This window comes from Sceloporus occidentalis, unplaced genomic scaffold (assembly GCF_023333645.1).
Source record: "Sceloporus occidentalis isolate IW3139 unplaced genomic scaffold, rSceOcc1.0.p SCAF_117, whole genome shotgun sequence".
Lineage (NCBI taxonomy): Eukaryota > Metazoa > Chordata > Lepidosauria > Squamata > Phrynosomatidae > Sceloporus > Sceloporus occidentalis.
Genome location: NW_028317097.1, coordinates 26,425 through 43,794, shown reverse-complemented (window position 1 = coordinate 43,794; position 17,370 = coordinate 26,425). Strand labels below are relative to the sequence as shown.

At 41.8% G+C, this 17,370-nt stretch overlaps 1 protein-coding gene across 1 annotated transcript; it reads right to left on the bottom strand.

Moving 5' to 3' along the window:
* Positions 1-2,217: 2,217 nt before the first annotated feature.
* Positions 2,218-2,799, bottom strand: LOC149282373 (ADP-ribosylation factor-like protein 4C). Its single transcript, XM_089498244.1, has one exon. It carries the CDS (start codon positions 2,797-2,799, stop codon positions 2,218-2,220), a length of 582 nt encoding a protein of 193 aa, XP_089354370.1.
* Between the last annotated feature and the right edge of the window lie 14,571 nt (positions 2,800-17,370).

Sequence of the window (17,370 nt, the reverse complement as noted above, 5' to 3'; positions counted from 1 at the left end):
GCGCTATATAAAGCAATAAATAATAATAATAACTTGAAAATACCGGCATCACTTGAGGATTCCCATCAGATCAGGCCTATGAAAGTTTGCTCTCTTTGTAGAGTTAGAGCTCTTTTTCGGGGAGAAAGAGTTGCATTTAGTTCTTGAGTCACGGCAAACGTTTATTTTAGAGCAAAATATTGAGATTATTATAGGTTTAAGGGGAGAATATTGTCAATCACATTTATGTTTCTACTAATTAGTTCGAAGCCAGATAAAGAATCTATCACAATAAATTCCTTCACCAGGCAGCTATATGAATGGAGCTTTCATTCGCAAGCACTGCAGGAGGTGAGGTCTCACTCCTCTCACCCAACTCCCTGAATATCCCATTATACTAGTAACTGAGAGCAAACCCACAGAGTTACACAAACATTACAGCTCTTTTATAATGTCCCCCTGTGATGTATTATAGCCAGCATATGGAGTGATAAAAAATTCTGGCAACCTCTGACACTATATGACTACACATCCTGTAATGCTCAGCCAGACAGCACTATGGCCATACTGGTGACCTATTATAGAAGATCATCCTTGTGGTTCTTAGAACAAATGTACCTATAATCCAAAGTTCAATGTACAGTGAGATAAAGTGATACATACATGTTCCATTGGTGTGCATTATAGAAACTCTCTGGGATAACACATGCCAAAATATAAGCCAGATCCAAACATTTTAGATGTAAAGTCTCACACCCTAGACATGGATGTTGAACTCATTCAAGCCTAAAGCTCCCTTGAAAATACGTTCAGTGTGGGAGTCAACAAAGTGCCCACCTGTTATTATCATAGCTGAACACACACAAAGTATACTTGGTTTAGAAAATGTTTTTTTTTTTATTTCTTTAACACCAGTGTAAAATGCAGCTGGACACACGGACATGGAAACACAGCAGATAGACCACTGACGCTGTCTTCCATGACTGTGCCTGGACATAAGGGACACAGTAGAAAGACTGCTGACACTGCCTTACTGAGCGGAGCATGAGCACATTGAACCACCGACACCTCCCAACTGAACGGAATACATTCATATATAACATGAGGCCGAGGAGAGTCAATGGCTCAGCCCAGACAAAGCAGCTCAATAGAACAAACAGTTCCATGCTGGGCCTTCCCAGCCCTCCCAGTAACCGGCAGGTAAAAAAAAAAACAGCATTCCAGATGTTATGGACTAAAAATCCCACCATGCTTTACCTAACCATCATGAGAGTTATAGTCATTTTAAGCGGAATGATGGAGGTTGCCATTCCCATGATTCTCCTATAGTTGAAGTCACTGATGTAACAAGGAAATAAACGCAGACAGTACAAGACAGAATTATCAGAATGCAACATTCATATTTAGTATGGATTGCAAATAATGAGACAGCTAGAAGCAACAACCAGTATTAAAATTCTTACAATTAATCCCATGCAGAAACAAAATTCATGACGGACATCCCCTCAACCACAGCCCAAGATTGACCTATCCTCTGTGAGACAGACTTCTAGTGCGATAGACTGCAAACACATCTGGCAGGGAATGAGTAATACATGTAAGCTGTGGTTATGAATATTTAACTCGTGATGGAGGGGGGTGGAAAGACACAGTGCAGAAATTAGCAGGAAAGGAAAATGGACACCAGGCACAGCTGTCAGAAAGACTGTAATTAGTTCGGATCGGGAAGCCACATTGCAAAGAAAATAAACCTCCCTTAGTGATGTGAGGGTACGTCCACATGGAAAGGACCACCATTGTACACCGAAAATCTTCAAGTTGCATTATCTTGGCGGGAGAGCAAATACACAGTGTACAATGTGTCTTCTGCTACATAAATGTGTGATCCAATTAAATTTATAACATTCCATCTTTATTTAAATAGTTCTTAGACATAGAATAAAGACTTGCGGTGATGGAGGATTAGGCCACATATTGCTCTGCAATGACTAGACTGTATCTCCTTCTGTATGGAGGGGATTGAATGGCAGGGTCCTGCCCCGCACAGCGTAAATTCCACTCCACTAATGAAAATAGCACCCCTTGTCCCAAATCGCAAGGAGTTTGTCCTTTGTAGATCCCCAAAAAAGTGTCCAGCAAGAGCAAAACCATTACAAGAACTTGCGGACCAACATGAGGTGGGCAGGTAACACTGGCATCTTTGGTAGGCATCTCATGAAGTCCTTTCCGTTTCCAATGTTATCGCTGCTTCTTCTTCTGCTTGAGGGTCTTCCTCCTTTTTAGTATCATTTCATATAACTTGTCCATGCCTTCTGTGAGTCCTTCACCAATTATAGCACAAGCTGGCTGAACGTGGTATGGAGTGGATGGACTCAGTTCTTGTAGTGCCAACTGCCTCTCAATCTCAACCACCGCCAAAGACTTGGGCAAGTCCTGTTTGTTGGCAATGACCAGAAGAGGGGTCCCTTGGTTCTCTGCAAACTTGGTCACCTTATGCAGTTCCGTTTTGGCTTCCTCCAGTCGATCTGCATCCACAGAGTCCACCACATAAATGATGCCATCAGTGCATCTGCTGTACGACTTCCAGAGTGGACGCAGCTTCTCTTGCCCCCCCACATCCCAGAAGTGGCAGCTGATTCCCTTTGCTGCTCCGTTGCTCAACCGAATCCTTTCTGTGTTGAAACCAATGGTGGGCACAGTGTTAACAAACTCATTAAACTTGAGCCGATAAAGGACAGTGGTCTTCCCTGCAGAGTCTAGTCCGAGCATAACAATGTGTAAGGACTGGAAGGAAGAAATGTTGGAGGAAATATTCCCCATTTTGAGTGCTTTAGCAATTGTAACAAAACAAACGCGTGACCTGCATGCGATGCCCTCCAAGGATGTTCACCCCGTGCATGTCCAGTCAGCGCGGGCTATAAGGATTCTCACTATAGGAGGGTGGGGAGGGAGAATCCCTGCACTGGAGGAGAAATCCCTAGTACAGCACGGCTATCTCCACCAATGTGCCTGCTCGCCCTCCCCTGCAGCCTCACCCAAGGTGTCTGGAAGTACAGTATATGTCCTCTCATCTGCAGGCTCTCTCCAGAAAAGATCACCCAGTGTTTCAGGGGTCCATGTTCGGTGGAATCCTCTGTGTTAGAGGTGGGGGTACCTAGCACATCCAGAGCCCCCTCTTCCTCCACGTCTGCTCTTTTTCCTCTTTACCTCCAATCTCTCCCTCCTCCAGCTCTTTGCATGATAATGAATCTGCATCCCCAGCCATCAATCTCCTCCCTCTCTCACACCCCCTTCAGCCCAAGCAGCAAAGGAGGGTGGAGGCTTAAAAGGGCAACCATTCTTGAAAAAAAACAAAAAACTCATCAAAGGCTGTGGAAGGGAACAGACACATGATCAGAACGCTGGTATTCAAAGCAGAATACTAATGTTTTCTGCTTTGCAATGCTTACATTTTACCGTATGAGTTTTTTAAAAGGTAGTGTTTCATTTCCTTAAATGCACATTAAGATACATTCAATTATGGTATTTTAATATATCTGGGACAGTCTCTGCACCTCCGGCAGCCCCCATGTGTTAAGAACCACCATGCCCTTCGGTTCCTGGCACTGATGTCCCAGGTTGTCCCCACAATACAGTTACAGAAACATTGGGGTGAAGGAACTAAATATACACAGAATTAATGTAAAGAAAAAACTAAACAAATGCTAAAACTAAATTAAAGGAGAGGATGACATGAGATACTGCGAGAGTTTAATTACTTTTATTAGGTCATCATAAAAAAAAGATGTAAAGTGAGAAATGATTTCAGGACCTCTGATTCTGATTCAGATGAAATAAAGAAAAATAAACATAGTCACAGCCACAGAGTAGGTCCTAAGGTTCCTAGTCCCTTGGGAATATAGAATTTGATGGCACCTAAGAATCATTCCACAGACTCCGACCTTAAGTAGTACTTGGTCTTAGAGTCAAGATAGTTTTATGCAGGTTTAAATTTCATTACTGTATTAGCTTCTACCACTTCTGCTGGATGGCTGTTCCGTGTATGTACCACCCTCTCAGCAAAGCTCCTTTTGCTGATAAGGATTGTCTTTAATGAGAATAGTGCCCGGGGAAGGCAAATCATACTGAGTCCTTTTAGAAGTCCTCCAGTCCAGTCATACCTGCCTCCCTTGCTGTCTCAAACGTCCCTGCCCTTTCGCCCAGCATTAAAGACAGTCCTGTTGTAGACATAGAAAAGGACCTCATGGTACCTACCAGCTCAACGGTCACTAACTCTGCTGGTATGGTGGCCAACTTTAAAGGGGAAATTGTAAAAACCTCAAATCTCGGCAATGTACTGTTAAGTGAATGAACTCTTCCGCCTCCCACGTCCTCTCACCCTCTCTGTGGCTGTTCTCTAGACAGCCTCTTACTGCTTATCAATGAGAGAATTCCGTGATAGTTCTTATATTCCCAGCTTCCAAAACGTCTGCGTAAAAATTCCAAAATGGCAGCTTCAAGCTCCATAAATAACTTAGCCTTTGGTAAGCGAGGTTTGCTTAATCATTAAACTTTTCCTGTTAAAATAAAACCTACTGAATGAACACTGGTGTCCCCCTCTGACCAGCTTTGAAGCTGAACTCTGGGCTGCATGTGGTCAACCTTAATCACAAAAATATATGAAAATGACAACATGAAAAATTAGTAGTCTAATGGATGGTTTGCTTTTAAACTTGTGTTTCACAGACCTAATGAGAAAGGTGTTTTCATATTAAACTGGGGGAACAGTTATGTTCTACATATGATATCCCAAGGCAAGCTGCTTCAGGACATAAACGCAGGACATAGCAGCGACTATCCGTAAATCACGGTTCACCAGTTCTTGTAAAAACTCGCTAGGAATAACAAATATTGTTAAAGGGGCAATAATACCCTTTTTTGGGGGGATTCACGGCCCCATCTTAGAAACATTATGCGGGACAAGCGAGAGTCAGGGATGGAGTTCCAGAAATTTTTATTTTTTTTTAACATTCATTCATATATACCGTATTGGCTCGAATATAGGCCGCACTTTTTTCCCCCACTTTAAGTCTTTAAAGTGGGGGTGCGGCCTATATTCGGGGTCTAGCGCCCGACGCCTGGGACATGCAGTCCCGGGCGCCGGGCAGGGTAAGGATACAGATCCCCCTCAGCGGTGCAGGGGACCTGCATCTTACTCCCCGATATGCTCAGACAGCCTCCCCTGCCAGCACTTTCCACGGGGGGGGTGCCGGCACGGGAGGTTGTCTAAGCGCATCGTGCGGATGGTCACCAGCTGCGGAGGTTGTTTACCCGCATCGCTGCAGCCGGTGACCGTCCGCACGATGCGTTTTACCTTTGCCCCCAAGACTTACCAGAGCAGACTCCCGGGTGTCTTGCGGGGCCGGCGGGGGACATCTACGCAATACGCGTATACAACTTCTGGTGCCGGCACATCAGCTGAGTGGGGGGACGACAGTGGCAGCATATCTCGGGGGGGGGACAGTGGCAGCATATCTCGGGGGGGGGGAGACAGAGTGGCAGCATGTTTTTTTGGTGCTTTTTTAAAGAAAAAAACTTTTTCTTTAAAAAAGCACCAAACTTTTAGGGTGCGGCCTATATACGGGGGCGGCCTATATCCGAGCCAATACGGTATATACGTAGGAACTGTCAGGGTTTTTCCCCCCAATCTCAGAGTGAAGGGGCAGAGTCTGGAGCTGACTCCTTCCTATTCCAGACAGTTGTGATTTTATTTAAGACTCCCAATTGGTGCCTTTGCTACCAGTATGTTTTGGTTGATATCCCTGCTTGAACACATGTGGTTTAATTAAGTATAACTTTAGAGCCATTTGGTTAACACATTAGGTGACATATTGTCACTACACAGAATCTTCACGATGGGCTAGTAAAGGGTTAATATTTCAAGAGTCTGAGGGTCAGCTTATTAAAAGAGCTCCCAGGTACGCATATAAATTCAAGCAGGGATTTGGGTTTTGGATAATTGCATGCTAGACACTTGATAAAGGGCCATTGTCAGATCATTTCAGGATATGAAGAATCTGCCATCATGCTGTGAGACTACGAGGATCTGCACATTTTCCAATAATAAATATCACTGATTTTCAAGGTATTGGGGCTGCCCAACCCATCTGCCAGTTCCCGGAACAGGTCACAGTCAATTGGCTTCACCTTCCATCATAAACCCAGCAATGAATACACAAAAACACCACTTAGCAGCTATATGTTATGTCCCAGTTAGTCCTCGTTGCCAATCAACCGGTCTGCTCCGGCCAAATAGACAGCCAGGTAGTCATATCCCAGCCAGCTGTGTCCAGTCTAGACCAGCTTTCACACCAACTCGCTGTAGACCTCATTCCTCTGAAAAGTGGGTTTTGCAAACCTACATGCAAGCAGGGGAGGTCTTAGGCCACCAGGAACCCTGTGCACAGAAAAGCATCCTCATCCCACTTTTCGGGACAGAGGTAGAGCGGAGAATGTATACTGCGCATGCACAGTAGCGCTGCCAGGGTGAGTGACACCAAGCCCCCCCCCAGCTTCCCGATTCACTGGGGGTAGAAGTTGGGAGGTATGACATACTAATAAATAGTGTACACGACATATATACATATATACACTACCATTCAAAAGTTTGGGGTCACTTTCTTGTTTTTGAAAGAAAAAAGCACATTTTGTCCATTAAAATACCATCAAATGGATCATAAATTCAGTGTAGACGTTGTTAATGTAAATAACTATTGTAGCTGGAAACGGCTGATTTTTTTGAATGAAATATCTTCATAGGTGTACAGAGGCCCTTTATCACTCCTATTACTCCAAGTTTAACTTTAAAAGGCTAATTGATCATTAGAAACCCCTTTTGCAATTATATTACGCGGCTAGAAATGTCCTTGTATTCCGTGAAAACGGCTAAGGCACCCCAAACTTTTGAACAGAAGTGTACATGTGGACAAATGCTTGCTTCATGCCTCCGAAGTGCCCCAGGCTTTCACAAGACAGTTCCAATTTTCAGGCACTGTCCATCTGTCCCGCATCGCTCCCCTACTGTCCCACTTTGTGAGGATTATGGGCCAGTTTGGAAGAGACTCTGATCTCGTCTGACCACCTCAGGGAGCCATAAACAATCGGGGTCTGTAGCGTTAGACTACAGACCTACATGACCAGCTGAGCGCTGCAAAGTGGCTCTTCATGCCATCGACAAGCATCCCTCTTCACCTCTGGACACATGTCCCACCGATGATGTGTTGGAAGTATGATGTCATCAAACATTAATACTTACACATAGGTATCCTAATTAATATATGTGTACTAACTCTGGAACATACAGTATAACACTTAAATCAGAGTAGATAAACATAGATGCAGATCTCTTTCTCCCTCTACGCTGATTTAAGTGGTCACCATGCATCCATAGCAAGGGTGAGCAATTGCCCTCCTGGCCAAGCAGCCCTTATTCAAAGTATTTGTGGCACTCCATGCGACCACACAGGTCTCACACCCACTAAAGCGGGGTCATAAATATGCTACTTTTTAAAAAATATTTTTATAATGTGTGCTACAAAATGTGCTACCATATACAAAAAAACCCAGATATTTGGGTAAAAACCATGATGGAAAGCATCAGAAATGTTCTATTTATTGTCACTGTATCTTGTGGTGGGCCCCACCATTAAGCTTCAGCTATTGTTGCCGCTTTAACAGAACAGTGTGTTTTCATTTGAAGCTGTGAGGAAGCCTCTTATCACAAGCAAGGAAGGAAGAAGAGAGCAGTAAGGATTGTGTTCAGAGAAAGAATGTCTCGGGAGTGGAGAACGAAGCAGCCCAATAAATATATACTGTCCGATGAGGTCTCGGCACTATGTGCTTGAGTGTTTAGTTGTACATATTATTGATACTGGTAGCTGCTTCTCTTTACTCTTAATATAACATGGGTGCAAATAGAAAAAGTGACCATTTAAGAGGTTGGACTACCCACATGAGCATTTCCATTTGCTTCATTGTTAGGTATATAGGTAAAAAAATCAAGTCTTAGAGATAATAATTCTTAATAAATGCAACACAGACCTCCATAGCGGCTCCCACATAACCTTGCAACACTAGCGTTGTAAGGTGGCTATCCAGGTAAGGTGGACATGTAGCCATGCACCATCCTGCCTACTTCCAGGCCAACCCTGCCCACTTCAGGGGCTAAGCTCAATTCTTATACAGAACATTATCGTTATAGATTACCTAGGAATGTATAGGATAAGGTTAGTTAAATACAGGCACGTAAAAATAACTATTTTTACTTTTCAAAGAAGAACCAGGACTTTTACACTTAGAGATTCCATTTGAAGGGAATGTTGCAGGGGCAGATACTGAGGATAGCTTTTAAATGACTGTCTACGATTATTGGCATAAGTCAAATATTTAGTAGACTAGTGGAGTAGGTTGAGCTGATCATTTAGGCTAAATTGGAAGTATTGTCATGTCTCTTTCATTCCATATCTCCCAACAGTCACAGGTTTCAGGCACTGCCCTGCTGTCCGAGGTAGCTGCAACCATTGTCCTTTTGTGCACAGCGGATAGTATGGGCTGGTTGGAGAGGTCCTCTGATCTCCCTTGACCGACCCAGGGAGGTGAAAAATCAGTATCTGTGGCTGTTCCGGTATTTTGAGTGGGTGGCCATGACTTCCACCCTGTCTACCTTTGGGGCTGGTCCCTCCCTGCCCCATGCCATCCCTCACACTCTCCAATCTCCCCTGACTGCCCAGGTAGCTGTGAAGGCAACGGAGGTTTCTATTTTTGAAGCACAAACCTCCACAACTCTTCTAATGTGGCCACCTTGCAACACTTTGCAGCTCAGCAACCTGAGGTGGCTCTTCTGGTAAGGTGGGGCCTGTCTACATGAAATGGTGGACCTGCCTGTTGCCACACCCTCAACACATGTGCCCCAACTTGGAGACCTAAAATGTTGGCTCCATCAAACTACCTTAGTATGCCCCAAATGCTAGAAAGTAGGACTATTGCCACCCAGGCCTCTCTAAATTCAATATTTGTTGATGCAACATTTAAAAGCCTGGTTGGATCACTTCAGCACCTTTCAGTGCACACTAGTGGAGGACAGTAGATGTTCCCCAGAAGCTGAACCCTATAAAGCTGTGCTGGCTGTACCCACTGATGGCAGCCCTACCCAGAAAGGCATTAGGCACACCAAGCAAATGCCAGGACCCTTTGCACTTCCCACTGGCAGGCATGAATTTCATCCCCAGTCCATTACAAATGGCTGCCTTGGGGGGTCACCATTTAATCAGGCTATTTGGCTGGACTTCCTGGGCTGAAATGATTCCCAAGTGTATGAACACATAATAGTCTCTTGTGATCCTTGTTGGTCAGTTTTAGTGTATGGTAAAGTAGCCTGGGTACAAAGCACAGCTACCACTTTTTCTGGGTGCTCCTTTCAAGGGGTGAAAACATCTTATACAGTCATCTCATACACATGCCTGGGAACTTTTGTGCTCCGGGTGCCCGGAGTCTTGCAGGACCCGCACAGGACTGCCCACCAGTGGGCAGTCCGATAATGTCGTGGACGGTGCCGCAGGCATCGGTGGGCAGTCCCATGATGTTGGTGGTTAGTCCCACTGATGTCGGGGGCGTTCCCGCTGTTGTTAATGGGTGTTCCCCATTTAAAAGGGAAATGAACGGAGAGCAGGGCGTCAAGACCCCGCTCCCGTGACCTGGAGGACTCTGGTGTTGACCCGGAGAAGCGGTGCTTCACCCGGAGAGTTTCCATGTATGCTCATACATCACATAACAGACCTGGACTTCCTGGGCTGAAAGTTGCCATGTCTCCCTTAACTCCAAGAGAAAATAGAGTTTGTTTTCATCTTTAGAAAACAGTGATTTGGAAATGTGTGTACCTAAAACATATGTATGTAAATTGGTAACACATCAGCGAGACTAACTATGTACACAGATCGATTTCATTACAACAAGACTCCTAAATATTGTTGTGGGAAAATATTAAATATACATTATATAATATGTGTATGCACATCAAAGCACCTAAGAACACACAAGTATTGATTTTTAACCGCTGACGATGCTTTGCTCCAGGAAATAATATCAGGAATCTGTCCTCTCTTGTTCTGGGCAAATTTTCAAGATCATACAAGATCCTTAGATTAGACGTCCTCCACAGCTCAATGTGAAGCAATGAGTAGGAGTGATCAGGGAAATAATTACTATACGGTATATGTTCTTACACATCTTTCAACAGAGTACAGGCCTAGTACATGTTTTTACAATGCATGAATAAAAAGGATCTAGATGGTTGAGTGAGAGAAAAAGACACATTATGAGGATGATGTTGGGGATTGTGTGTTTATGGAATTGGAGTCATTAAGGTGCTTAAGGAAAAAAATTGCTAACTATGTGTAATGGCAGAGAAATTGAGAATTTATATTTCATCTTGGATTATAAAAAATATTTGAATGCTTTGGTGTCTGTAGGTGCGTTTAAAGTTTATATAGCCTCTAAAGCCATTAAATAATATGCAGATGTTTTAAAAAATGTGCATATAGTTTTAAAACTTCAAAAGATAAACATATAGGTCTCATGAAGAAACACAACAATGTTTTTACTCCAAACAGGTAGAACTTTATTATGAATGCTATTTGATAAATTTGATCCTGTGACTGATTCCCAAGTGCAACCAAGTGTATGAACACATAATAGTCTCTTGTGACCCTTGTTGGTCAGTTTTAGTGTATGGTAAAGTAGCCTGGGTACAAAGCACAGCTACCACTTTTTCTGGCGTCAAGACCCCGCTCCCGTGACCTGGAGGACTCTGGTGTTGACCCGGAGAAGCGGTGCTTCACCCGGAGAGTTTCCATGTATGCTCATACATCACATAACAGACCTGGACTGGCCATCTGGCCAGCCGCATTATACACAGTGGCAGACCGGGTGCTACAGCGTGCAGCCATCAGCTGGAAATGCCTTGCTACATACTACGTGAGCATAAAAACGTGGCGTGCAGCTACACATTTTCAGCAGTCGGCTTTTCTTATGTCATCAGGTAGCTACTGGCCTTAAAGTGCAGGGGCCCATCAGAAACCTCCTTAAGCTTAAAAACGTAATACTGTGGTAGCCTTCAAAGTAAAGCCCTCTGTACCTCATGTATTAGTGTGCTTGTCAAGCCGAGTGTAATACCTGACAAGTACTGATCTCAATGACTCACAGGTGTTACCTCTAATGTTGGAGGCTTCAGAGGGCAGAAACTTTAAGAAAAGAGTGAACTACAGCAAGGAAATGGATGATGGTGGAAAGTCAAAAGGTAAATGTGAAGAGTCTCACTGGTTCACTTCTTAAAAGGTCTGAGATCCCTCTGGTTCATGGGAAATGTGATAGCAGCTGGTTATAGAAACTGAGCTAAATCCTGATTTAGGATTATAAAAACATGGCTCTCCTGTCATGTCGAACTGGTTAAACTGGGTAGTTTTAATGGTCCGTTTTAATGGTCTGGGTAGTTCTAATGGTCTAATGCCTTAATATATTCTCTGTATTTAAGAAAAGACAACCGTACTGAGAAGTGGCACATCTTGTTTAGCAGATGAAGATTTATTTAAGGGCCCATACATTTCTCCTGTAATTTTAGCTTGTAGAGTTTTTTTTTCATGTGGTTTGTGCAAACCTGCTAAAAATGTATTAAAAATCCAGCAGTGTGTTATAATGCCTTGTAGTAAACCCATACAGGAGTTCCCTCTGGTGGCCAAAAATAAGTTCCCATCCTGAAATGGAACAGTTGGCAACTGAAGCAACATCTGCTGATGTGTACTTTAAGAACATGTAGGAAGTATGTAATTTATGTATTCACTATGGTAGTACTACCTAGCCCCGAGTTTGTATTACACCAGAGGGTACAATGGCAATACCCTCAAGGCTAGGGTGATCTGATGTCCCTATTGTCAGAAGACAGTCCACTGATAATAATAATTCTACCCCTGTACAAGTCACTAGTCAGACCACACATGGAATACTGTGTACAGTACTGGGCACCAGTGTACAAGAAAGATATAGTGGAGCTGGAGAGGGTTCAAAGACGGGCAACCAGAGTAATAAGGGGAATGGGAGGACTACAGTACCCAGAAAGATTATCAGAATTGGGGTTATTTAGTTTGGAAAAAAGACGGCTTAGGGGGGACTTAATAACTATGTATAAATATATAAGGGGACAGTACAGAGATCACTCCCAGGACCTATTTATACCCAGGACTGTATCTATAACAAGGGGACATCCTCTACGGTTGGAGGAAAGAAGGTTTCTACACCCGCACAGACGGGGGTTCTTTACAGTAAGAGCGGTGAGATTATGGAACTCTCTGCCAGAGGAAGTGGTAATGGTAAACTCAATAAAAGAGTTCAAAAGGAGCCTGGACGTGTTTCTTGAAAGCAATAATATTGCAAGTTATGGATATTAGATTAATAGGGACAGAACGTTGATCCAGGGATTTATTCTGATTGCCATATTTGGAGTCGGGAAGGAATTTTCCCCCTGGTATGGGGCAATTGGCATCTGCTTCATAAGGGTTTTTTGCCTTCCTCTGGATCAACACAGTAGGGACACAATATGTATATAGGTTGAACTTGATGGACTTTGGTCTTTTTTCAACCTTATGAACTATGTTACTATGTTACTATGTTACTATGATAGGGACTAATGTCTCCAGTTACCCCTTTCCCCTCAGTGTCCCTGAAATCTTTTGAAGCCTAAAGCTTTTCATATAGTAACCTAGTATTTTGCTGTAAATACCTTAGAACATACTTACCATAGTTAATGTTTTTGTGAAAACTGTGCAGAAGAGTGTCACCTACAAAACTGAATTAAAACTTAACCTTTAATAGGTATCATACTCTATAATTACAAGAAGACTGTCACTCAATGTAATCTATTCTCTATTATTCTGTGAATAAAGACATTTTATTAAAGGTTAGAATCACTCTGCCCGCTTAAAATATTGCCCCCAGTGCACTACAACTGAATGTCCTTCAGCCCTAAAGTACAGAAGTATAGAGGTGCATTGCTGCATCTAAATTGAAGACCCGATACATGTTTCGGACACACTGAGAGGTCTAATCATGAAGGCCAAAATTGTTTTGAGTTGTCATTTCGTTTGAGTTCTTTAGGCAGACTTAGCTGATTTGGATAACACTGAACAACTTATCTATTCACTAAAACGAACCTGACTGCCAATTCAACTATGATTTAAGGTGACTCGACTGCCAACATACAAGTTGGCATTTGACAAAATCAAATTGACTCCTCACCAGGAAATGAGCTGACCCACAACACCATTAAACTACATATGACTGCCAAGCTGCCTGCAGACTGGAATTTTTGTGTTGAGTCAACAATAGTGCCAGTAGGCTAATATACTACTGAGGATACTGGTTTCCCCCCCAAACCCCAGGATGAAGTTTGTCATCACTTATTGGATTCACCTGCCAATAATTAACTAGCTCTTCTCCTGCCACAATACCAGCTAGTAGGCCTATACTTTATGGCACTAAGGAAATTTTACTTGAAATCGGACAGATGACATTGTCGCGTTAGTGGATGCGAAGCGCCAGTGACTAGAAACATTAAGTTCTATTCCCTATTCCTCATCTTGACTGTGAACAGCCGTGTTTTTTTTAATATAATTTACGGTAATTAAAAAAAATCTTGCTACAGTACATGTCGTGTGTGGGAACAGGTGAGTATTTATTGATGCAGTTAATGTCTATGTCCATCAGGGGGCTCAGGAGATTGTGTGAGTGTTCAGATGATGCATAGATCTGTTACATTTTGAATAATAATTACCCCAATGTCTCCGGTGCCCAAAGCAGGTTACCTTCTTTGGAATGAGTGGTTAGAGTCAGGGCTGTGGTATAGCCAGAGGCCCGAGGTCTATAAAAATGTACCTTTACTGCTAATGGTTGTATGCTGCCATTCCAGTTCAACAGCCCAGTTTAATGGTCAAAGGAGATCCTCTGATCCCCACTGTCCATGAAAGTGGGGCTGCAGCATGATACCAGGTATCAGTCATTTTTTAAGCACACTGGTAAGCCGATCTCAGGATAGATCAGCTGACGGCATGCTGTTTTTTTTTAACTACATTGTTTAGAGGGAACCAAGCAGTCAGAAACAGCAGTCTACTGCATAGACCCATCCCTGCTTATAGCAGAAATTAGATTTGTTTGTTTTTTAAAAAAAACATTTGTTTACTCAAAAGCTGATCTGTCCGTGACTGATTATCAGCATTCTCTGCCTCAGCACTTAAGAGTAAATGTAAGAGGTCTTCCTGCTTAGCAGATGATGAGCAGCCCCACTACACTGCAGAGGTCACTGGATAGGGGCTTTCTGTGTTAAGATGGCAGGGACAGCTCTGGAGAGAACTCCAACATACAGATGTCTGAGTACAAGACAAGCGAACTTGAAAAAGTTAACTTTTCATTTTATGATGAGTTGTCATTCAAAGTCTTACAGTAGAGGAAGTTACTTGTAGGGGTGACCGATTCTCTAATGTCAGGAATTCGGTGTAAATGGGGAGGCGCTGCCAACTCCATGCCTCAAAGGGACAGTAGGTAACGCTGGAGTTAGAAAACCATGTAGCTCCACCAGAAGATTATTATATTGATTTTGGATCAACAGCAATTGACAGATAAGGGAAAGGCTGAACTTGATGGACGCAGGTCTTTTTCAGCCTATATAACTATGTAATAAGAATGGGACTTGAGCAGGTCTTCTTGACTAACCCCAAAGGATCATAATCTTACTTGAGAGCCATAAGCTTAAAAAGATGTAGCTTTGGGCTTTGGTAAATAGCCTTTTGGATACACAATTACAGGAAAAAGACAATTGAACTTTTACTATTTTAGTTCAGTACTACAGTTCTGATGTTTCATTGATTATATTTCAGTTCAATAGTTTTGAGACAGCCTTGCAAGCTGCAGCTGTTGTCATTACTTGAATGTATAATGGTTTGTTTGTTTTTTAAACTTTTTATTTCTTCAATTAACCTTCTAGATTGCGAGTAGGGCCCTTATTACATAATAGTAAAATTCTTGCTTAATTCTCCGTGGAAAGACATCATCTGGGAGCAACTCCCTTTTTCTTTCTCCCTATACTATACTTAGAAAGTACTTACATGATCAACCAAATTTAAAAAAAAAATCTCAATCTATCTCTCTGTCTCTCACACTCCTACAGTATTGGATAAAGCTGGAGAGAATGATATGGGAGGATCGAAAGTGGAGAGAACATTACTTTCATTAATAAATCTACTATTGCTTTGCCTTTTCTACAAATCTTTTTTTCCATTATTTTGTATAGATTTGTGTGCAATTACACCATTCAACATTTTTTGATGATGGATGACTGAATTATAATATAATATAATAAGTAAAGCATATTAGCTTTTTTTCCTTAAATATCCTTTTGGGTTTATTTTCCCATTAAGTCACATTCAACCCACTCAGGGATCATGAGAACCTAGAAGATGACAAAACATAAAATAATAATCCTGGTTGACATCGACAAAACAGAATAGAAAAAGAAGCACAAATGCTTTGACACTTATCCAGCAGAAAGGAATATAGTACAGAAGAAATAGGATCAGCCCACAGAATCCGGAACAATGCAGCGCGGGCCTGGTGCCAAGCAAGAAGGGCTGCCATCTCTGCAAGTGCTAATGCTTAAATGTCAGGAGTATTTCGGAAGACCTCTTACTGTTGCTTAGTGTAGGCAGACATACACACATACATACATACACATATATATATATATATATATATATATATATATATATACATACATATCTACAATCATGGGAAAAAGATACGTTTACCCTCTTAGAATTCTATGGTTTTACATATCAGGACGTAATAATAGTCATCTGTTCCTTAGCAGGTCTAAAAATTTGTGTAAATACAACCTCAGATGAACAACAACACATGACTGCTACTTAGCATCTTAATTCCTATGGAAGCAGTAGGGATGTACTTCGTTTTTCACACAACTTTATTTTTGTTGTATCAATGATAACACAGTGTAATATGTCATGTGTTGTTGTTCAGCTGAGGTTGTAATTAGACCTGCTAAGGAAGAGATGACTGTATACACACAGAGAGTGCATTAGTAGGCCATCGAGTGCTTCTCCCTTTTACAAATTAGGTATTTTTTTTATTTACCCATAGACAGCAACTGCACAATTCATCCTAAGATTGGAAAATTCCAGATAGTATCTACCATGCGCAGGAATTATATTTAAGGAGACAGGAACTACAAAGAATCATGCAGAACAAGTTTTCTGCATGAAATTTATTCAGCTGAGCGTCCACACAAAACTAAGGCAGTATAAAAATACATCTTTTAATGTGTCATAGAAGCTGCTGCTGTCCTGCACTGATATGCATAAAGACACACAAATGCACATACACACATGCTTAATAAGCATAACAACATGCTTTCATACAGAGATAACCGGACAGCTCATTTGAGCAGGGCCCGCTTTACCTCTTGTTTCTGTAAATTGACTTGTTATGTCATTTACTACTTGTTATGTCATGTTCACCCATTGTACAGCTCTGCCAAATATGATGACACTATATAAAGCAATAAATAATAATACTGAATGCATACACACACCTATATACACACTGACTGCCATAAACACAAACCCCGGCTCCTACATGAAAAGTAGCTGCAGCATTACAGTTTTAAACAATGCTCTGACATGTAAATGTCATATACTGACCTTGCTGCCAGACTTGCCCATATAAACCTTCACGTTCTTGCATTAAGGAACACCCAGTAGTTAATGCACTTATTGAAACTAAGAAAAAGCACTGCTCCTTGTACTGTTAAATGTCAAACCCCTTGCCAGATAGATTTTTAATCATGTACAATTTTGTGTTACTCACATTTGTTTAACAATAAACTAAAGTTCCTGTGTTTTATGAAATTAAACCTTCAGAGGAAAGAATACAATGACAGATCTGCTAAGGTTTATTTAAAGTGCACAATCAATATAGTGGAACAGCACCCTTTTTCCCAATGTAAAGACTCACTTCTTAATCAGCTCCTGGTTTTGTCTTAGATTCAGGGTAGCCATATTCCTATTTAAACTCCCTTATTGCTTCTGTTAATTATTGCTTTTCTCTTATCTACCACCTTCTCAGTTAAGTAAAACTTATTAATACATTGCTTAATATTGTTTCGTATGATACTTGTTATATATGAAATATCCAAGGTGCTTCATATGTTTCAGCTCAAACATACTAATGTGAGAAACTGAAAATCAACTTGATTAAATGATGTTTAATAATTAGGTAAAAATTTTGACTTATATTTAG